The sequence below is a fragment of the Apteryx rowi genome, unplaced genomic scaffold (assembly GCF_003343035.1).
Source record: "Apteryx rowi isolate R43461 unplaced genomic scaffold, aptRow1 scaffold_6, whole genome shotgun sequence".
Taxonomy (NCBI): Eukaryota; Metazoa; Chordata; class Aves; order Apterygiformes; family Apterygidae; genus Apteryx; species Apteryx rowi.
The window spans coordinates 38,545-59,991 of record NW_020450871.1 but is presented as its reverse complement, the minus strand read 5'-3'; the positions used below and the strand labels follow the sequence as shown (position 1 = coordinate 59,991).

Here is a 21,447-nt window from a genome sequence, read left to right as displayed (position 1 = left end):
GACCGGTGCCGCGTGACACCGGTGGGGCTGCAGGGCTGGTATGGCGCGGCACCCGTACAGCTGCAGCACCGGTATGGTGTGATGCTGCTACAGCTGCAGCACCGGTACGGAGTGACACCAGCACGGCTGTGGCACCTGTACAGCCTGGCGCCCGTGCGGCTGTGGCGCTCGCTCACATCACCCACGTCCCTTTCAGTTACGCAGAGTCACAGCCCGGGACCTGCCGTGACGCCCCAACCCCTCCTCGCTGCCAGCCTTGCTTCTTGCCTTGCTCACGGCTGATGGCTTCGGTCCATCTTGCTCTTGCGCCCCGTTCTCGGGCGCCTGCTGAAGCGCAGGGGCAAACCGTGGCGGTTGCTTTCTCGCAGCCCTAGTGCATGAAGCAGCTGCGAGGCGCAGGTCACGCAGCCCAGCTCGCTCTGATTCGTGGCTGTTCCCCGCAGGGCTCGCCATGGAGCCGGGCACCATCGATAACCTCTCCATCCTGTACCAGAGCCCCGACTTCATCGTGGTCAACAAGCACTGGGACATCCGCATCGACAGCAAGATGTGGTACGAGAAGCTGACCCTGCAGAGTCAGCTGAAGTACCGATTCCCCGAGCTGGCCGACCCGGACACCTATTATGGCTTCAGGTAAGCGCCTGCGAGACTGAACGGACCTTTGGTTTCGCTGCTCACAGCCTCCTTGCTGGGCGCCACCACGTAGGAGCAGCGATGGGCACCACCGCTGCACGGGCTGTCCGAGGTCTGGGGACACACCAGGGCTGGCGTGCCACCAGCGAGTGACACAGGAGCTTAGCTAGGGGATGCATGGGGCAACACCCAGCCACAGGCCGAGCTGTGCCGTGCCTGCCCCTGCCTTYGCTAGCTACAGCCTCAGGTTGGCATCTTCCCCTAACTTCCCCCAAATCMGTGTCATGAGAAGAGCAGTGCGGGGCGTTCCTCGTGCTCCCAACCTAGGAGCGTTTCTCTGCTTCAGGGTTATCACTGGCAGGGCAAGTTGGACTGTCCAAGAGAGTCAGGCACYCAAACTTAGTGCCCTGCCTCGAAGCGGGGTGTGTGTGAAAAGAAAAGAAAACCGCAGCTGCCAGGAATCCCCTGGAGGACATTCCCCATCCRTCTCCTCCGCAGGTTTTGCCACCAGCTCGACTTCTCCACCAGCGGGGCCCTCTGCGTGGCGCTCAACAAAGCCGCRGCGGGAAGCGCCTACAAGTGTTTCAAGGATCGGCTGGTGACCAAAGCCTATCTTGCCCTGGTAAGTCCGGCCGCCAGGTCTGCTCYGTCACAGGCTGCCGCAGCCACTGTCAGCCCCTGTCTGATCTGTGAGTATTAGCTGAGGCGGGCTGTAGGCCGGCGAGACTGTGCAAACCACAGGGTTTTCCAGCCTGATCCTGCTCCCAGTGACACCCGGAGTCCAGAGTCTGGACACCCGTCCTGCAGCCTGGTGTTTTGCAGCAGTTTGTTCACTGCCTCCAGGAGCAGGACACATCTTCTGAGCGTGCTAAACGGGGTCTTGCTCCTGGCGTCCTGGTGCGGCTGAGCGGCGAGGCTCAGGGCTCGGTGTGTCCGGTGAACCAGGTTTCTCCCCTCCGCCCTTCAGGTCCGGGGCCACGTGAAGCAAAGCCGGATGACGATCCAGTACGCCATAGGGAAGAACACGACCGAGGGCATGACGCACATGATGTGTATCGAGGGCACGGAGGGTAAGCACCCCGGAGCTGAGCCAACGCTGCCCGAACAGCGTTCGCCCCGCGAGCTGACCCCCTTCCTGCTCTCCTTCCAGGCTGTGAAAATCCCAAGCCTTGCCAGTCGGAGCTGATCGTTCTCGAGCACGGATCCTACAGCGGGGACCCCGTAACCAAAGTGCTGCTGCAGCCGCTGACAGGTGGGAGCCGGCAGCCGGGGTTGCGCGAGCACGGAGCAGGATTTCTGCACCGGGAAGCGGTGGCAGGAGCTGGGGGCTGCGGTGCCGGCTAGCTCTGGCCCTGTTGCTCAGTCGGGCGCGGCTCGTCTGCTCGAGCTGGTAGGAAAAGGTGCTGAGCCGGAGAGAGGAGCCGGAGGCCCTGCTGTTGTCCTGCACGTGCCGCCTTGGCCCTTGGCTGTAACGTGGTTGCATGGTGCAAAGCAAAGTCTGGAAAGGGCTGAGCTGAAAGCTGCGCTCCGCTCATGGGGATTTACATTCTCTGATGGGGGGGACAAATGTGATTTGGTGCACTGTCACCTCGCGCCACAGGGCCCTCAACTGGGTGGTGCAATAACTCCTATCCCTGATGACCCCGCTCCTGGTTTCCCCCTAGGGCGGACACATCAGCTCCGGGTTCACTGCAGCGCCATCGGCCACCCCATCGTGGGGGACTTCACCTACAGCCACAAGAAGGACAGCAGCCCCTACAGGATGATGCTCCACGCCTACTACCTGCGCATCCCCACCGGGAAGGAGCTCATCGAGGTCTGTGCGCCCGACCCCTTCGTGACCGCCATGGACAGCAACTGGGTGCCTCACCACGTCACTCACCAGCTGGATGAGACCATCCAAGAGCTAAAGGACAAGATGATCCAGAAAGGGGAAGAGGAGGAGAGCCAAAAAGCCATGCTCAGTGGCAGAGGAGAGGAGACACCGAGCAAAGCCGGGAGCACGGAGACAGAGGACCAGCGAGCCAAGTGTGAGCAGTGGTTGGCGGAGTGGGCTTTGGAGTGAACAACTCAAGTTTCTGCATTTCCAACCCAAAGCTCCATTTTTGTCCTAGTGGGTCCTGGCCGGCCTCCCCCGCAAGCCCAGCGCTGACCACATCTGCACTTTTTGTACGCCATCGTTTCCTTCACTTCTGGGACTGGGATGAGACAGATTTTTAGCAGCAGCTAGAATTGGCTTGCTTTTTAACGTACCCGTCACCTGTGTGAGCCCTGGATGCCCCTTCCCTAACTCCCTGCCTCAGCAGCAGAGTTAGCGTGTCCCGCACCAGCCTCGAGCACAGGTCGGACCCAGGGTATCCCGCCCCGTCCCAGGGCTCAGACGCAGCTGGGTGAGCACGGACACGAGCTTTGCCAGTAGAGCGATGGTGATGTCCGCAAACCCGTAGCGCTAGGATGCTAAAACGCGCCCCGTCAAAGGGAAGGGAGAACGCGAATCGCGCGTCCCGCTGGGTGCAGCTTTGGGATCTGTTTCCCGCGTTCCTGCAGGCTGGGTCCCCCCAAGGCAGGCGGTGAGGGGGCAGAGAGGGGGATCGGGAGGCTGCTGGCCAGGTCGGGGGCCGAGGACAGCCCAGCGCAGGGCTGCCGGCGCGGTTTCTCCGGGGCAGGTTCCCACGCGGCCAGTGCAGAGGGGCGGCTTTCCTGCTGACTCGGCCTCCGGGCGCTTTGCCCGCCGAACTGAGACGCGCGGAACAGGAAAGGTCCCCTAACCGCCGCAGAGGATCGCTGCTTTCCCCTCGCTGTCCTTGCCGAGTTCCTTGCTGCATCAGACCACGTGTATTTTTTTAAAGCTTTGTTGAAGATGAGTGAATTAATACTAATAGATTTTAAACTTTTTTCAAATTTCTATGAAAAGAATCTAGTCTTTTAGCAGTTCTGAAATACCGATGGTCTCAGAAATGCGTGTATTTTTAGTACTTGTACCCAAGATAGCCAGCATCGCTAAGCTATTTTTAATAGATCTGATTATTCTTTCTACTAAGATCTCCTTTTCTTGGCACCCGCTTTTATCCTGGATACGTATGCAACCCCTGCGGGGGCAGAATCGGAAGGTAAAAGCCTCTTTCTGCTTTTCCTTGATGTCGGGGAATAAGGATCACGTTTTTGTCTTCCTGCTTGCATCCCTCGCTAGCAGGGTGCCGGCACTAGATGGTGCTGGAGACGGGTCCTCCAGCTCGGCAGCTCGCTAGGGCCGCGGCGGGGTGCGAACAGCGGGAGAAATGGCCGAAGCTGGAAGAAACGCCGAAGACGGGTGGGAGCAGCGGGAAGGAAGCTCGCGTTCGAAGCTGGAACTCAGCGTTGCAGCATGCAAAGAAAAGTTGGTCTGAAGATTTCCTTGCTTTGCCGCTCAGCTTCATACTGCCTTTGCGCTCTAGTTTCCACCTYGCTTTTCCTCTGCAGCCCTTAGAGGAAGTTTTGAAAATAAAGAGAACAGCTTGGCTGGAGCGGGAGCACGAGAGACAGCGCTGAGCCTACTGAAGGACATCGGTGACTGTGGCCCATTAAAGAGTATAAAACATCTGCTTTTATGCATATAGAGCACCGATGCCCTGGAGTACGCAGCACTGAGCCGTCCCATCAGCGAGCGTGCGCAGAGCCCCTCGGTTCCCAGCCCACGCTCTGTGCGGTGCAATAAGCCCTCTTACGTTTAAAATACACCCGACAGCAGTGTCCTGGTACCAAAATACCTGCCGAGAGGGGTGAACGAAGAGCACGCCRGCTTGCGCATCGTGTGTCCCCGAGCCCTGCGTGCTCTTTGCCCTTCTTGTGCCGCGGAGCCGGCCGGCCGGCGCGTGTCACCCGGGGGCAAGCGGCGGAGGGCTCCTGCCCTGAGCGCTTCGCGCCGAGCTCTGCAAAAGCCAGGAGCCCTCCGCCGCTTGCCGCTTGCGCGGCGGTGCCTGTTGGCTCCTGCGCTTTCCCTGCCGAGGGAGTTACCGCGCGGTCGTGCACGCGGCTGAGCCTTGCTCGGTACAGGAGGCGCGCCGAATTTTGTGCCATTAATTGCTCCGCGGGTCCCAGCGTCACCTTCCCTGCCTCCCGAGCACGGCCGGAGGAGCGGCCTGAATCCGGACGTTAGCGGTGGGTGCCTGCTGGCTAAAGAGCCCGCTGCACCGGTGCGCGCTGGAGGGCTTAAAAATTTTGGGGTGAAACCTGCCGTGGCAGGGTCGCAACACGCGCCCTACGGGCCTGGCGCAGGGGACGGTCCCCGCTGGGATGGGGACGTCTGCGAGCGAAGGAGGGAGCCGCCTGAGCCGGTCCRGGACAGAGGCTGCCTCTTGTCCCTCTGGCGATGGCATTTAGGGACACCGATGCAGGTGCRCAAGGGGCCGGTCACCTAGACAGGAACGCTGGAGGAACCCCAGCACCCATCTCAGCCCTCACGTATCGCACTTTTACCCCGTGTTGCAGGAACCGGAGATAAAATATATATTTTCCTTGTCTTGGAGAGAGGTATTTTACGGTCGCGCTCTCGCCCTGCTTTCCCTCCTTTGTGCTGGCGCGCAGCGTTGCTCCGTCCTGATCGCGTGGCTCCTTCCACTGGGTGTTTTGCTGTGTCTCGTGTGAATCCACTTGTGTGTTTAAAACGTGGTTGGGGGGGTTGTGAACGGGCGTACGTGTGTGTCGTGACGTTCTGCGCAGCTTGGGGTAACTCTTATTTATTGTTGCACATTCGTGGACATTACTGGAGTAAATCCTTACACGTGTATACGGCATTTGAACTCGTGGTCTCTTCATTTGCCCGGCRTTGCACGGGAGCGTGGCAAACGCCGGCAGCGTGCTCAGCGGTGGCGGCCCCGCGACGGCCCCGACGCACCGAGCAAGGGGCTTTCGGGAACGAGCACGGACCGGCCCGGCGAGACCGGCGCCGGGGCTCCCGCCTGGYGAACCTGCTGGGCAAGCACAGGCTTAAATCCCCCCCCCTCCTCGCCCAGGTGAAATCCTGGCTGCCGAGACGAGCGGGATTACCCACCCCAACGCCCTCCTGGCCGGCRGCTTCGGGAGGGCGGAGGAAACTCGAAGAAGCTCCACCGCGGAAGAGGATTGAGTAAATCCTGGTGAGATGAGCGAGGATGCAGGCGAGGAGGTGAAGGCAGGTGCCCTCGAGTGACGCTGGCCCCGCTCTTTCTCCAGCCCGTCTCTTCCCACCTCCGGCCACGAGCATCCCCGGGCCGTTTGCCTTCCCCTGCTCTCCCCCGGCCCGCAGGGCAGTCGAACCTCTCGTGCCGCCCTCTGTTAAAATAAAAGCCTGCTCGTCCGTAAAACGAGGGGAGAAGGCTGGGGTGAGGCCGGCCTTGGGGTCGGCCAGCTCCTAGCCTGCTTTGCCGGCGGGGTGAGTTATGCCGGTGCTTTTCCAAATCCAACCCGGGGGCTCCTCCAGTGCACGGAGTTTTGCACCAGCTGGTTTCACACATTTTCTTTCAACCGAAAAAAACACCACTTTTTTCCCCCCCCTCCAAATCCCCTAGCAAGATACACGTGCCTTTCCTGGGGAGAAGGCTGAAGTATCCCCCTTTCCGGAGCAGGTTTCGGGAAGCCTAGCTGTGCCCATGCCCCCGCCCCCGGCACAAGCTGCAGGCAAGGCCAGGGCTGCGGCGCAACAAGTCGGCTGCTCTTCCAGCCCGTTTGCTCCCTTCCGCCCCGGGGACCTTTTCCATCTCGAATACCTGCGGTTCAGCCCCGTTTCGCGCTCGCTGCCCCGATCCCTGATCCCTCCGCACCCCSTGGCAAGGCACCTAGGACCTGCTGTCCAGCCCCGTCGCGGCGCCGGCCGTTCCCGGCCCTCGGCGACCTGTGTTTGCACCTAGACCTCTAACAGAAACTGGTTTCAGTTTTCCGAAAACAGAAAAACACGGAGTCACCCAATAAAACACATCTGACTGACAACAGCAGCAGCTGCTTTCGTCCCGAGCCGGATAACAAGAGGAGGAAGAAAAGCTTTGCCTGATTTCAGAGTACCGCAGACCTCCGCTGGCAAAGGAGCGCCGGGAGCAGAGCGGCTGCCCTGGCAGGGCAGGCGGCACCGGAGAGGTAACGTGCTTTGGGGGCTTTACTGCTGCTTAGGTGCTTCACAGCGACGAGCGCCTCCACGCATGATTTTTTTAAGAACTCCTTTATATCGACAGTTCATTCCTCAAATTGAAGCAGCTGGAAAAACGAGCGATGATCACCAGCATTGACCGTCAAAAYGCAAACGGGGACGAGCCTTCAGCCTTTGGTTGCTGGCACATACAGAACCGCTGGTGTTGGCTCCTGCAATGGGTCTGCCACGGCCCTTAATTTTGTCTCGGGGCCACGGACTTAAGTTCCCGGCAAGGCTCGGTGCGCGCAGTGACCCCCAAGGTGTCCTGATGCCTCCTTGCTCTCCATTCCCAGTTCACCCCTGGCTGCAGAGCCCCAGGCGAAGGCCCGGCCCGTCAGCAGCCTCATAGCAAACAGGTTTCTGCAAGTCCACCTCTCCAACGGGAGCTATTTTTGCAGCAGATCCTTCCAAAATAGAAACCAGAAACATCGGCGAGCTGCTGACCAACACCTTGCTTTGCAGGACCGGTTCATCAGCTTCGCCCGCGGCCCTGAGGAGCGGCCGGGGCGCGGGGCTGCAGCAGGGGGACCGCGAGGCTACCTGGAGGGGGGGGGGGGGAAGGTGCTCTCGTGATGCTGGAGCGAACGGATGCGATTCAGATCTGGGCTCTAGCTCAAAACCCCAAGGAGACACCGGGGACCACCCAGGCTACCGCAACCGGGAGCTGCAAGGAGGGAGCAAAACCTGTTTATGGCTGCTCCGTGGTTTGCAATGACTATTTGCAAAGGTCGATATACCCCAAACCAACGGAAGAGTTGTTCTGGCCAAGCCGAGGAGCAGGGCGGCCGGTGGCACAGCCCCGGCCTGCAGCACCAGCAGCTCGCTGCTGAGCCTCAGCCCTTTCCTCTGCTTTTTGGTCACAACACCCTTGGAAAGTCTTTGCTTTCTTTATTCTTGGTCTGTTTTTTCGTGGCACATTCCAGACTGTGTTTCAGAACGCGATCAGAAATTCCAGGCAGAAAGCTGCAAAAAAGGAAATGGAGATTGTCCACATCCAAGAGAAAGCTGGCAAGGGAAAACAAGCTCAGCTCATGGAGGGGTACGGAGCCCTTAACTGGAGGTTGTTCTAGTCTGGGTCCTGGCTGCCCTACAAAATATATCCCGAAAGAGTTCAAAGATTTTTCACTATCTTCAGGGAACTTTCGTCTCCGTAAGGAATGCTGGACTGGCCCAACTAGAGGATTTAATTCATTTGCCCCAAGTTCAAACTGACCCTTATAGGAAAAAAAAACAACAAAAAAAAACAACAAAAAAMCCCCAAAGCTGCTTTACGAAACCCTGTTGAGAAACTGCTTGTGTCACACCCCCTTTTCCAGAGTGCCATCCCCACCCCGGCGAGGCGCCAGCGCAGACCGGCTCCCTACGGCTGCTCGTCCCCGGCCACCAGCGCCCAGCGAGAGGGGCTCCGCTGTCGCTCCCGCCGCACTTGGGTGAGCACCTTCCCCTCCCGAAACGCGCTTAATTCCGAGGCCCCGGCAAATCCCACCGGATCAACGGAGGCGAGTAAATGAGACCGCCTGGGGAGCTCAGGGGGATTTACGGAACATAATGAGACTTAGCTGAAAAATTGGGAGCATCTAGTCCGAAGGTCAATAAGCTAATTGTTCTGCGGGATATTAAATAGCCCATTGATCTAATTTCTAGATCTAGAGTCTATTTTCTATTAGGGGTCTCGAGCTGCTCGGTGTGGAGTTAGGAAGCGCAATACCTGCTTTTGCTCTCGCACTGGGCTTGTACAGGTACCTGCATCCGCGACAGCGGATTTCTTCCAGTCCGTGCCGGTGCGGCGCAGCACCGAGCCTAGGGATGGGAGAGAGCTGCCGTGCAAGCAGTCGGATCAGAGACGTAGCTCTGCCCGTCGGAGAGGAATGCGGGTTAAGGAGTTTCTTTCAATAAGAGGCAGAGAACAAAATTCTGCCCTCTGCTATAAAAGATAAAAAAGAAAAAATTCTCTTGGTGGCGGGTGGATTTGCCATGCAAACACCAGGATTTTGACACAGAAAAGCGAGACGGGGGTGGATTTTCTCACCCTCGGCCCTGTGCTTCTTCCAGGCCAGCTCCGAGGACCTGCGCCGCCGCAGGCAGCATGACGCCGGCAGCCCGGCTCCTGGCCGCCTGCCTCCTCTGCCTCCGTGAGTCGCTCGTCTCCCCTCGAAACCCGGCCGTGCCTTGCGCCCGGCGAGCTGCCCGCAGATGCCCCTTCGCCCCGAGCCATCCAGCGCGGCCCCGGGCCACGGTGCCTTTCCCGTTACCGATCCGCAGCACTTTGGCCGTCCTCTGTCTCACGCTACCATCAGCACTACAAATCTGCGGGCGGTTTTTCAAGCCTGCAGCGGGCACCGTGTTAGAAATTTCCTGCACAAATACACTCTTCTGGGGGGCAGATTTTTCACCATCTTTTAAACCCATCCGCAGAAGAAGTGCTGCTTATCAGGGCTGAATGCAGGCTGCAGGGCGCTTATAATCTCTGCTCTTTTGAACCTCTGCATATTCGCCTGCATTTACTAAACATTATCAAATTGCCACAGAAAAGATTTTTTCCTAGACTTTAAATTTGGAGATGTTTTAGAGCAGACCCCCGTTCACAAGTATATAGGGGCACAGATATTTTATAACGTGATCTCGCTTTGTTGCAGGACTTTCAACAGACTTTACGAAAGCAGCATCGGTAAGTCACCGCGGGTTATTTAAATAGCTACCGAGACGGTTTACAAAGAGCGCCGACAGCAGGACGCCGCAGCTCGTGCCGAAAGCGGCAGGAACCGCAGCGTCCCTGCGGCGCTCCGCCCTGGCGGGTGTCCTCCGGGGAAGCCTGCGCTGGAAGGCGAAGACGGCACCGCCGCGGCAGCACCCGAAGAGCGAAGCCCGTGTCTGCCTCCCGGCTGCGCCCTCGGAGCCTGGCGCCGCTTCGCGGGGCAAAGCCGGGGCTGAGCCCTCGCACGGCCACGGCACAGCTGGCTCCGGGGCTGCCCTGCTCCCTGATGAACTTCCAACCAAACCAGCACCTGCAAAGGAGGGGAAGTTGATGACTGCACCCAGCCTTTGAAGGGTCCCCGCTCCTGAGACTGACTGTGGTGGCTTTTGCATCCGAGCGTAGCTTAGAGCAGCCTCAGGGCTGCTGTAAACGTCGCTCAGCCGCCTGCAGCGGCTGCGGCTGGCCGGGCGGCAGCGCTGCGGCCGTGCCTGTCTGGAGCACCAGTCAGGGCTGCTCCGGCCAGAAAACCAGCCCAGGGTCCRGGAAGGAGAAAGGAGCTCTCAGGAAGACTGGGTTATATTAAGACAGATCATGTAATATAGGGCATGGTGTTCAGAGCAGCGTAATGCCTGCTCTAGGACCAAGTCACCTTAAACGCAATGGATTGAATCGGCTTGGGTGTCCCCTTTTGTCCCTTTCTTAGCTCTGTCCCAGAGCTCTGACAAATAGCACGTGACCTTCCCACTGCGTTTTGGGGCTACCTTAGCTGTTTTTCAGCCGCTGTCGTTAACCGCTGTTGTTCCTTGCAGCTTGCGGCTACGCCCACTGCCCAGATGCCTCCCTCCGAGTGGGACACGCTGGATGCACGGGGGCAGCACGCTGTGGGGGCGGCCGCCGGCCGGGCAGTGCGGCTGAGAGCCGAGGGCGTCGGAGAGCCGTCGCCGCTGCAGTCGCTGGGGCAAGTCACCGGCTGGAACCAGGGGCAAGCCAAGGCGCTGATAAACCAGCTCATCAGCGGCAACGTCACGGTAGGGACCTGCCGTCCGGGCACGCGGGTGCACRGGCCGTGCCTCTGCCTTGCACTTTGACGGCACGCGTTAAGCGATGCCGTGCAGGGGAAGGGGCCCGGGGAACGTTTCGGGGGCGGCTGAGCCGAGCGTCACGAGCGGGCGCGCCGCTCTCACCGCAGCCGGCCACGGCGGAGGCGCTCCGACGCCTGGGAGCGCTGGTGCGGGGGCTGCCCAGCCGCGCCGTCCCGGCGCTGGAAGCGTCCCGCGACGAAGCTTTCCGCAGGGCCGTGCAGAAGGCACCGGGCTACTTAAAGAGAGCTTTCATGGACAGGATAACGAGCCCTTCCCGGTGCGAACTTGCCTTATTTCCTATCCTCCAACGGCTGAGCATTGAGCAGAACCCAAAATGTCTGAATTCACCCCAAATCCTTGAAATGCAGAGCAAACTGCTGTTGCAGGGGAGCAGGGCTGCAGAGTCTGAGCATCCCAGCTGAAAAACTACACGTCACGCTGGTGGGGCCGATTGCCCCGGGGTCTAGCAGGGTTTCTGGCCTCCTCTCACCCCGCTGCCAGCCGCGCATGCCGAGCGCRTTCCAGGCAGGTCCCGGAGGCACGCGGAGACGTGCTCTGGCAGGTCTCTCATTCCCTTCCTCAGCTCATCTCCAACGCCTCGTCCCTCGGTGACATCTTAACGCGCGTTCCTGATCGCTTGGCCGACCAGGTTGCAGGCTTGCGTCTGACCTTTCCCGTCCAGGGCCCGGATCTCGGCGGGATCAGCAGGAAACGCTGGTCCCCGGAGCAGGTGACGCTGCGGCTGGCGAGCCGGCTGGGCGCCGCGGGGTGACGTGAGCGGGGAAGGGGAGGAGAGGTCTCTGCCTTAGAGAGGGGAGCCCACTCTGTGTGACGCCTCTCGGTGCGGCAGTGGGATGTAAAGCACGGGGTATTTGGGGGAGATGGACTTGGGAAGGTCGTCTCTGCCCCCGAGACCCAAACACTCTTATTGCAAGCAGACACGAAATATCACTCTTCTCACGGACCTAGCAAGCTCCAGTTTAAAAACAAGCTCTCATCACTTCTCTTAAGGGTAAACTCTTTCCAAATGTCACTCCTCTGAAGGTCAGGAATCCCATTCCCAACCTACGTGGTTTTGCTCAGACGCCAGCCTGGTCCATTTGTTTTAAAGCTCATGTTCCCCAGTGCTTTTCTAAGGCCTCTTTTACGGTCTTGCACGTGTGCCCGGGAGGGTGGCCAGGCTCAGAGGGACGGGAGCCGCTCCGGTTGCGCATCTCCCCGAATCACGGACCCGTGGAGCTCACGAGGACCTCGCGCTCCCTTAGCCCGTCTCCCCAGGCTTAGGGCGTCCCCGACAGGTTCGTAGCTCGCTGCGCCCGAGCATTTGCGTCCCCTCCTCCGCAGGCTGCCGTCTTGTCCGGAGCTGTCCTGCCTGCCACCGGCCGATACTCCGAGTAAGTACCGCGCGCCAGCCTTCCGGAAGCGCAAGGTCTCGGGGTGAGCAGAGGGAGATGCCTGGCTCGGGCGGATACCGAATTTCTTTGCGCGCGCGTCACGGCCCGCTGTGACGGGCCCGTTGGGTTAGAGAAGATTTAGAGCCTTGCGCGGCGGGTTCTGGGTACCAGAGGGCAGTTCAGGCTTTCCAGCCGCCTCGGCTTTTGTTGTAGCACAAACACATAAGGAATTTCCTGCTCCTTGAGGGACTGGCACCGACTTAACAGGAGCCTGCCGTGAGCTGAAATCCGGGCTCAGCCGGTTTCCTTCAGCAGGGTTAAGCCGGGCAGCTCGAGCCTTCGCCCTGTCGTGAGCGACCGCGCAGCCCCGTCAGCAGGGCCGCGAGCAGCACCGCGATCCCCCCCCCCCTTCCCCACCGAGGCCGCACCGGGGTTACGGCACTTCCCGCACAGCCCACGGGTCACGTCCGCCTACAGCCCCACTGCGCTTCCCGGCCGCGCAAGCCATCGGCCGGCGGTTAGGGGCACAGCAATTCCCCTAGGGAAGGAGCAGGCCCGTCCTCCAGCCGCTGCCTGGAGGGGGGTAGCTAAAACGGAGGGCGAAAAGCTGACCTGCCTCCCCCACCGCAGCCTTTCAGCCTCAGTCCTGCGAGGTTCCCGCTGCTCCTCGGCCGGCGCTCTGCCAGCCGCCGAGATCCTGTCGCTCGCCAGAGAAACGCGAAGCAGGAGCGCCGTGCTGAGCGGCCCCCAGGTAGGCGTTCGAGGGCAGGCACGCAGCCAGCCGGGCGGGCAAGGGCCGCTCGCGTAGACGAGCCCGTTCCTGCCTCGCAGGCGAATTGCCGCTGAGGCGACAACAAACGCCGAAGGGAAGCTGCGAGCCTGATGATAGGCAAAAGCCTGGCCCACGGGCAGGAAGCTCCCGCCGTTCTCCCACGTGTCTTGCACCAAGACCTTGTCCTAAAGGGATGGGTTTGCAGCTGCTTTCTCGGTTAAAATGAGACCTGCCCAAGCACAACATCGAGGCCTGTTATCTGGGCCTACTTTCCTGCAAGCCAGCAGACCGTACAAAGGCCAGCGCCTCGCRTCTCATCACCGTTATTACGAAAAACACCTGCCCTCTGCCTGTTTTTTTTTATCTCAGTTATCCTGCCTGGCCAAACTCCTCGCCGCGAAGAACCTGACAGCCAACTTCACGGGCTACCCGCCAGACGTGCTGCTCTTCTTTGAGTGAGTATCTAAGGACGGCGCAAGGTCATGTTTTTGGTGCAGAATGACTCCAACAAACAAATTACCACCACGCTTGCGAGCGTGGCTATAGTCCAGCCCCGCCACACCTTGGTGYGTGCAGGAGCTGTAGAGGGGAGAAACTTAGGAAAACTGCCCGTTTCAGTAGACACCTTCAGACCTAACACGTCAGGGCATTTCCAGCCCTCTGCCTTGCTCAGAAGCACTGCAGACCTCTCCTGGACCTCTCCTCACCCCGCTTCTCTCCAGCCCCAGCAAGGGGCCCAAGAACRCAGGCTATTTGCCGGCGCCAGTCCGGCCGTGATGCAGCCAAAGGGAGAGCGCAGGGCTTGATAACACCTCACCCCATCCGAGATGTCCTCCCCAGGGCGAGAGCAGAGCACAGAGCAGAGGAGATCCCCCTAGCACGGACCAAGCTGGGGAGTCTGCTTCATGCTATTTAGCAGCTCATTGAGAGAGTGAAGTTTCCCCGTTTAAAATGACCCTCCCTGACAAGCTACACGCACACAACCCCCCCGGGGGGGCTTTGCCCCCTTCTCGGGAAACTTCCCCCCCACTCATGGCGCATCTCGTTCCTCCCAGCTTTGCCAGCGTACCCAACGAGACCTGCAAAGCGTTTTACGCTCTGGCTTCTCGAGGGAACCTAGACCTGTTGCCGAAAGGCTCGACCCAAAGGACGCAGCTCCTGCACGGGGCACTAGCGTGCTTGGTAAGTTGGAGCCGAGCTGCAAGCTCTGCTCAGGAGGGGGCTATGAGAGCCACACTGAGTCGGACCGAGTATCTGACATGTCACAAGCTGGGCGTTTGTAGGAAGGGTTGTCTCGGCCTCTCCCTAGGGAGTGAACAGCACCAGCCTGAGTCCAGAGCAGCTCAGCAGCCTCGGTGCCCTGGTGTGTGACATGGAGCCAGCAACCATCACAGCCTCCGACCCCAGTGTCCTGGAGAACCTGAAGCTCTGCCCCACATTGTCSAGGGCCCAGCAAGCCGCCCTCAATGCCAAACTCCTTGGGGGCGCCACGGGGTACGGGTAAGGAGCCTCCGCTTGTACTTACGGGTGGGTGACGGTCAACGAAGTTGCATCTGGGAAGAAGCTAAGCTGTGCCTTGCTCCGTTGGCCGCAGGTATCCTTTGTCCTGGGATTTAAGGAGTCTGCAAAGTTTGGGGCCACTCGTGCTGAGTTTGAACCAGACAATTTTGACCTCAGTGGCAGAGGTAAGCTGTCCCCTTCGAGACCTCGGGGCACAACCACCCTTTAGCGCATGTGACAGTGGCTGGGATGTGTAACGGGTTAGCTACGAACTGTGTCCTTTGCTATMAGCCCCCTGCGATCCACAGATCCTCTTGGAGCTAGCTTTTCTCTCCTGCGCTTCACCCTTCCTTTGCCCGGCATCCATCTCCTTTCCTGCCTTACGAACTAGCCTGAAGCTGATACACTGGCCCTGCTTGCGTCTCTTGTGCCATGCAGCCGTCAGGTCTTGGGATAATTACTTGTGTTGTCCTGAGCTGCTATGGGGCCCAGGAACCCTTTCTGCCCTTCCTCTCCTCAGGAGGTGAGGAAGGCTTTCTGCAGGAGCATTGCCGCTGAGTACCGCAGCCAAGGTATCTCCCAGAGGGAGAAATCTGTGACCCTCTTAAAAGCCTTTGCAACAGCGTCTTCTTCGTCTCGCCGCAGATCTAAGCGGAGCACAAAACGTAAGTACCTTCATTAGCAGTGGCAGGTCTGGATAAGTTCAGTCCCTTAAAGCTCTTGGGGCAAAAAATGTAAGTTGGGCGGTGGGACTCATGCCCCGACATGCCATGGGCACCTTGGCCTCTGTCTCTCTCTCAAGAGAAAGGGGTCCCCAGAGAGAAGAAGAAAATTGAAGGATGGGACACTAAGTCCCACCCTACAGGATGATTTCAACAGCATTGTTATAATTTCCTGTTAATTCAATATGGCTTTTCTGAAGGACTCTGAGATCCCATGATAGGCTGAGTGTCAGGCGGGAAGGAAGGAAACTGCCCTCTAACACCCCCTTCCCTGCCTGGCTCTCTCCAGACTGCCTGTCTGCACCAATCGTCGCCAGCACCATCTCAGACCCCCTCTTGCTCATCAGCTATGACACCAGCGAGCAGTTTGATCTCTGCCTGAGCAACGAGGTCTTAAAAGCAAATCTGGCACCTCTGCTGGAACAGCCTCTCACTGTGGAGTATCTTCATGTCATGAAGAAAAAAATCAGTGAGGTAATGAACATAGGGAAATAAGGCAGGATCCTTCAGCTGAGTCTCAGGTTAATATAGCCACATTAATGGAAAGGAGAGATCAGTCTGCAGGGAACGGGCATCACTGGGACTGATCGTAGTGAGGGAGAAACTCAGCACGTACTTGGGAGGAATGACTTAGTGGGCATTTGAGGTATAATGCACRTTTCTGCTTTGCAAAGCACTCGAAACCCTGAAGTTCGGGACCTGAGAGCAGGTATGGCTGAGGGAGAAAAGCAAGAAGGGGTGGGGAAAATAATGGAGAAAAGAGTTAGACAAGAAAAATGAGGTATAATGTGGACAGGTTGGTCTTTGCTAAGACGGTCTGAAGACACTGGTGTCCTCCAGCACGTGCCCTGTGCGCAGGTCTAAGAGGCTGGCTATGGCTGGTGTTCTGCCATACCCAGAGGGCCAGGGTCTGCTGTCAAGCGTCAAGTTAAAGATATAGCAAAGAGCCAGAGGACACAGGGGCATGAGGGCAACCGTAAAAGGGGGATGGAGACTTTGGGTGCTGTGTCTGTGATAAAAGGGGAAAACATTGCTTGTGGATTTCTCACTGCTCTTTAAGCCACTGGAATGTGCCTTGGGGCATGAAGAGCGCTTCACTTCTTACTTTAGACGCAAAGAGAGACGTCCCCCGTTCTCTGACTCTCTTTTTCTGACAAGCTAGCCTGACCTTTCAGATTTACCCAGAGGGGATCCCGGAAGACCAGTTAAAGCTGTTTGGGCAGTTGTCCCACCAGTACACCACAGAGGAGATCAGCATGTGGAGGGTGACGTCCAGTGACACACTCTCAGCCCTGCTTGACCCCACGGCCGGCAAGTGGAACGCTCCCGAGGTAAAAAGGCCAAGAGACGGACAGGGCAGCCGCCACCGCCGGGGAATGCCATGGGCTCCCGCGGCAATAACTGGCCTAGCACCAAGGAATGGATCCCAAATGAACCCAGAACATGGGCAGGTCCTTAGAGAAAACAAAAGCCTCACTGATTCTCCTGGGGGATTTGCAGGTGCTGCAAGTGCTCCTGTTACCTGAGATGAAAATGCATTGAGTGCCCTAGGAGGGAGCGCGTGGGGCAAGGTGGGACACGTGGGGGGAGCAGACCTGGGCACAGGTGTGGGAAAGGGGCCTGGCAGCGGGTTGCATGGGTGCATGAGAGCCCATAACAGCCACGCGGAAGGGGAGCACCAAGACCGTTTGGTATCAGTGCATGGCAGCACAGACCTGCAGGCTTGGCCCATCACCTAGACTGGAAATCTGAGCGGGGTATCGTTGGTTAAGTGTCTGATTTCATTGCCAAGCTCAGCTTTGCTGCGCAGCCTTGAAGGAGCTTTTCCTCTCCATTCTTGCTAGCATTTGTAGCAAAGGCTCTGCTCAAGTTTGCCCTGACTGCTTTTGTCGTGCTGCGATAAGCATTTGTGCAAGGAGTATTCTCCTTGTCTGAATATATTCAACCTTTTGAATTGCATTTTCCAGGCCCAGCATCTGATCACCAGATATTTGGATCTAGGGGGCACCTTAACTGGGTCCTTGCTTCAGCAAATTGGTGGCAGAAACCTGTGTAACCTGGCTGAGGATCATATTAGTAGAATAACTCCAGAAGCAATTGGGTAAACCACTTTTTAAGGCTACTGGCAAACTCTGAGGCCCCTGGCTTTGCAGGGGAAGAGGGCTGCAAAAATGACAGACAAATGCAAGCTGCGGGTTCAGCAGCAGGGAGCTGCCGGGGAGCGGTGCCCAGGGAGAGCTCTGGTGGTGGCTGCGGAGGTGCTGCTGGCCGTGAGAACCGCAGGCAGTCAGCGGGAGACCTCGCTGCCCCACAGCAGCACTGGCCTGAGCACACAGAGGGCTTTTGCTATCACTAGGGGCGGCGTCCCCGGCTCTAATCCGTGACCTTCCTTTCCCCCAGGAGCGCTGGACAATTAGACATTTCTTCTTGTTCTCAAGCCAAAAAGGACCAACTCTACATAAAAGCCCAGGAGGCCTTTGCTGGCCAGGCTGGCACCAGAGCATATTATTTCCTGATTCAGCCATATTTGGGTAGGTGTTTCAGCCTCTGCCCTCCTTCCCCATGGTGCCTGAGGCATGGATACTTCTTCCTCTACCACAGGGTTTTAGACAAACTTGAGACACGTCTAAGAGTCACCAAAACCTGTCCCTGAGCTTTGGAAGTGCTGCCACATCTGCTGTGTCTAGGTACCCTATATGCTTTCTTTAAGGTGGAGCTCCAGCAAAGGACCTGAAAGACTTGGCTAAAACTGGTATTGCCATGGACATCGACACCTTTACTGACCTAAATCCTGATGAACTGCAGGTACGTTCCCCAGTGCGCTGTTGCTGTTTCCCCTGCTGAAGAGAAGGGCTAGTCAAGTGCTGAGCTGTGGGGTTCAAGTCTACCGCCCTGTCTGATCAACAAATCTCTATTTTTCCTTCTTTTTGCAAGTCATTGCTCAGCCTGCAGCCCCACTAGAAAAGTACTTTCTGGTGATGCCAGCTGCGAGGATGAACAAAGATGTTGTAAATGTATTGCAGAAACTCACTGTCATGGATGTGAAAAATTTGCTTGGGGTAAACCTCCCTGACCTGAAGCAAGCAGAAAATCACCCTTCTGTGATCAGCTGGATCAAGAGACAGGACCAGTGGGAGCTGGACCATATCCTGGGAATCGGCCTGCAAGGGGGGATGGTGGAGCCCAGCACCACGGGGTCTGCCACCCCTGCTGACATCACCCCCTCAGCCAGTATCGCCACGACTGCTGTCCTCGCCACCACCGCCCTCCCCACCGGCAYCACCCCTGGCACCATTAACACCCACACTACTATTAGTTCAAGTACCAGCAGCCACACGCCCCCCACCCCAAGCGCTACCAGCCCGACCATACCTACCACCACTCCCCCACATGCTCACACGACCCTCCCCAGCGCTGGTGGGAGTCCCGCTGTCACCTCCAGACTCACAGCCCAACCAGCTCTGACCCCTAGTTCCACCAACCCATGCTCTATCCACCAGTCTGCCACCTCAAAGGCGGCCACCTCCCCAACTACCGCCCTCCTCACCACCATCCTTACTGCTGTCAACCCCGGCACCATCTCTCCCAGCTTCCCTCCATCCCCTGCTCTCACACGCAATGCCACCACTACTTCAAGTGCTGTTATTAACCTGGCTGTTACCACCCATAATACCAGCACTCCAACGGTGTCCATTAACCCTCCGGTACCTGGGGGTACCACCAACCCAGCTCCTACTACCCACAAYACCACCACTCCAAGCACCCACAACGCTCTTAGCGCCCTTGCCCCTAACATCACCTCTGCGCCCGTTGTCACCACAGCCACAAACATCATTCCCCACAAGCCCACCCCAATTCCCAGAACCTCCGTCTCCACCCAAAAGAGTGTCAGCTCCTCAACTGTCAAGAAGACAACATTCACTTGCAAGACTGGTGCCCCTCCAGCACTTCTCAGTCCCTCTTCCACCACGACCAGCAGCAAGACCACTAAGAAAACACCTATAGACGTGCCAGAGCCACACAACCCAACACCCGTCGGATATATCAATCTACAACCTGAGGCTGGTAAGGCATGAACGTGATGAGTCAGGAAAGCCTTAGGAAACAATCCTGAGGCAAAAGTCCTCATTGACAAGCAGTAGCTGATTCACTTTTTTCCTGGCCAGATTCAATACTGGTGTGCTGCTGTCCATAAGAAACTCCTTACAGCTACTGACAAGTCAGCTAGTAGTAATGCATCTCTACAGGGCGTTATAGCACTACGCAGTCTAGAGCGCGCTGCCTTCAGACACTGCGTGCTCTGCAAGGGCAGCAAGGCGCACCTTCACATGTATTATCAGGTTCTCAACACACGACACCCCCCCATCCACTGTGGGGAAAAGCTGGTATAATTTTGTTATTGTCAGCGGTACTGTGCCGTCTTTCACAAGGTGAAGATAAGGCCTCCCATATTTTAGCTGCATACGGTGTTTTTGAATAGGTGTCTTTATAAAAGTCCTAAAATCTGAAGTCCTCTATCTTGGAAGAGCTACACCAGCAGCTTTAATGAATCAAACAGATTTACTCCTGCTTTATGCTAGTGTAATTAAGARAGATAACTCAGTGCTCCTGACTGTTCATTTCCAGTTGATATTTATAAGCACAGTGCAGGTCAGTGTCTGAAGGTGCAGGGTATGGGCAATATCACAAAAGACAGAAAACAGTTGATCTAGACGCGCAATCCTCCGGGGTACCTAAATCCCAAAGTAACTCTACGACTGTAACAGCCCCTCATGAGCCCCACATCTAGCTGTGCTGTTCACTGAGATAATCCAATTCATTCTCATCTCTGTTCTCCATCCAGGCTCAGGATCCAGGCTCTCCTCCTGCTTACTGCACATACTCACTGCAGCCATGGGAATCTCGCTGTTGCAAAGGCTTCTCTGACACCACCACCTCCAGGCTCACAGTCACTAGATTCTTCCTTTAATTTTCACCATCCTCCAAAATATCAGCGCTGGCAAATTCCCTGCTGAAAGACAGAAAGCTAGGAAAGGAATGAAGTTTGTCGATTTTAGACCAGCAGGGAATTTGATTATTTTTTAAGCCAGGATATGAAGGAAGGACAGGTATTTTTTCCAGGCCAAAAAAGCCCAACTCAAAATAAAGCAAAATGATTACAGGTTCTAGTTTCCCGTTACAATAATTAAGACCTTTTCATGACTCAGGGGTCTTTTACTTGGTGGAGATCGATCCTACCATAAGTACAGCAGGATTTTATTCACATTAAATCCCTGAGTCTACTTTGTATTTCAGGATGAGATCCAAGAAAAAGAACAGGTGTTTACTAGCTTGCTGCTCTATATAATACAATTATCAGTWACGTTGATTGGTCCAGCACCACATTAATGCTGACCGTGGGCCCAGTTGTGCTAGCTTTACTCCGATCGAGTGGCATTGTACTTCTAAGCAATCCCACTGGGAGCTGTTGAAATCAGTGGGACTATTCAGGGATCCAAGTTACTGGCCATTGCAGGAGAAGCAGGATATGGCCCAGCAACAGAATCTGAAAGCTCAATCAGAAATCCACTAAATTGCATTTAACTTGCTTTATGAATTTACAAGACTTTCRATCAGGATTTGTTCACACTATGCCAAACCTAGTTAGAGGGAAGATTAATTGAAGACAGTGCATACTGATTACTGTTGTAATGCTATATAATAAAACATCAATCAAAGGTGGGTTTTTTTCCTTTTTCTTAATCAAAGATGTTCTTTGATGTGTTTAGTGCTTTGTATTGTAGATTTTTCTGGCCAAGTTAAATCCGAATGGTTTCCACTTCCGTTCTGAGTTTCTTCAGTTATCTAGTATCTCCCTTTCTAGTAGCTCTCCTAAAAGTGAGTGTTTCTCCCTCCTGCTTGCAGATCCCCAACTTTCCTGGTTTCATGCTTCACGGGCTGAGCAAAGTCTTTATACCACTTGTTGAGAGCAAGTCAAGGAACAAGAAACAAATCAAGATTTCTATCAGGGGAATTGAACTTTGGGAAATATTGCTAAAAATGCAGACTGCCTTACTTATATTGGGCTATCTCCCACCCTAGCTACTGCCCCAGCACTGCAGCAATGACTTCTAACTAGTCAGGCCCTGCAGCCATCAGTGTTTCTCTGACTGCTGGAGTTAAATTTCCTCCCATCAGAGCAGTTTGGATGCAGGCTGTGGGGAAGTGTCACCAGCCACCCAGAAGCCTGCAATGAAGGACAGACTACCCTCTCCTCTTTCTGTAAACTACGGCTTAAACGAACMTTTGTAACGTCTTTGCAGGCAAGCTCTCCTCTTGGGGAAAAGAGGGATTTCAGAGGCTGGATTCTGACAAAGTACAGTTTGCACTAAGGTTTTTTTGAACAGGATTTCCTAATGAGCAGAAAAATTCTACTGAAAATGTTATACAAAGTCCTTATACCCTCCCCATAAAGATGCTGAAAAAAGCCTCACCCCTTAGGCTTAAATAGTCAACACCAAAGAAAAGTAA

The 21,447-nt window shown here is 56.5% G+C and overlaps 3 protein-coding genes across 3 annotated transcripts in view; 2 read left to right on the top strand and 1 right to left on the bottom strand.

The window, feature by feature from the left end:
- Positions 1–453, bottom strand: part of CHTF18 (chromosome transmission fidelity factor 18) — a 16,185-nt gene extending 15,732 nt beyond the window's left edge. The window contains exon 1 of the mRNA XM_026082954.1: positions 268–453. Within this exon, the coding sequence (XP_025938739.1) occupies positions 268–453 (186 nt within the window). The remainder of the gene's footprint in view (positions 1–267) is intronic.
- Positions 446–5,371, top strand: RPUSD1 (RNA pseudouridylate synthase domain containing 1). Its single transcript, XM_026083300.1, has 5 exons — positions 446–633; positions 1,132–1,255; positions 1,601–1,703; positions 1,784–1,885; positions 2,298–5,371. The coding sequence occupies exons 1-5, from the start codon at positions 452–454 to the stop codon at positions 2,696–2,698; spliced, it is 912 nt and encodes a 303-aa protein (XP_025939085.1). The 5' UTR covers positions 446–451; the 3' UTR covers positions 2,699–5,371.
- Positions 5,372–8,858: 3,487 nt separating this feature from the next.
- LOC112974214 (mesothelin-like protein) lies at positions 8,859–21,093 on the top strand. Its single transcript, XM_026082952.1, has 18 exons — positions 8,859–8,904; positions 9,409–9,440; positions 10,277–10,495; positions 11,133–11,279; positions 13,085–13,170; positions 13,771–13,897; positions 14,025–14,215; positions 14,310–14,400; positions 14,736–14,880; positions 15,227–15,411; positions 16,113–16,268; positions 16,905–17,038; positions 17,338–17,468; positions 17,648–17,742; positions 17,961–18,170; positions 18,237–18,354; positions 18,397–19,002; positions 19,781–21,093. The coding sequence occupies exons 1-18, from the start codon at positions 8,859–8,861 to the stop codon at positions 19,861–19,863; spliced, it is 2,802 nt and encodes a 933-aa protein (XP_025938737.1). The 3' UTR covers positions 19,864–21,093.
- The last annotated feature ends 354 nt before the right edge of the window (positions 21,094–21,447 follow it).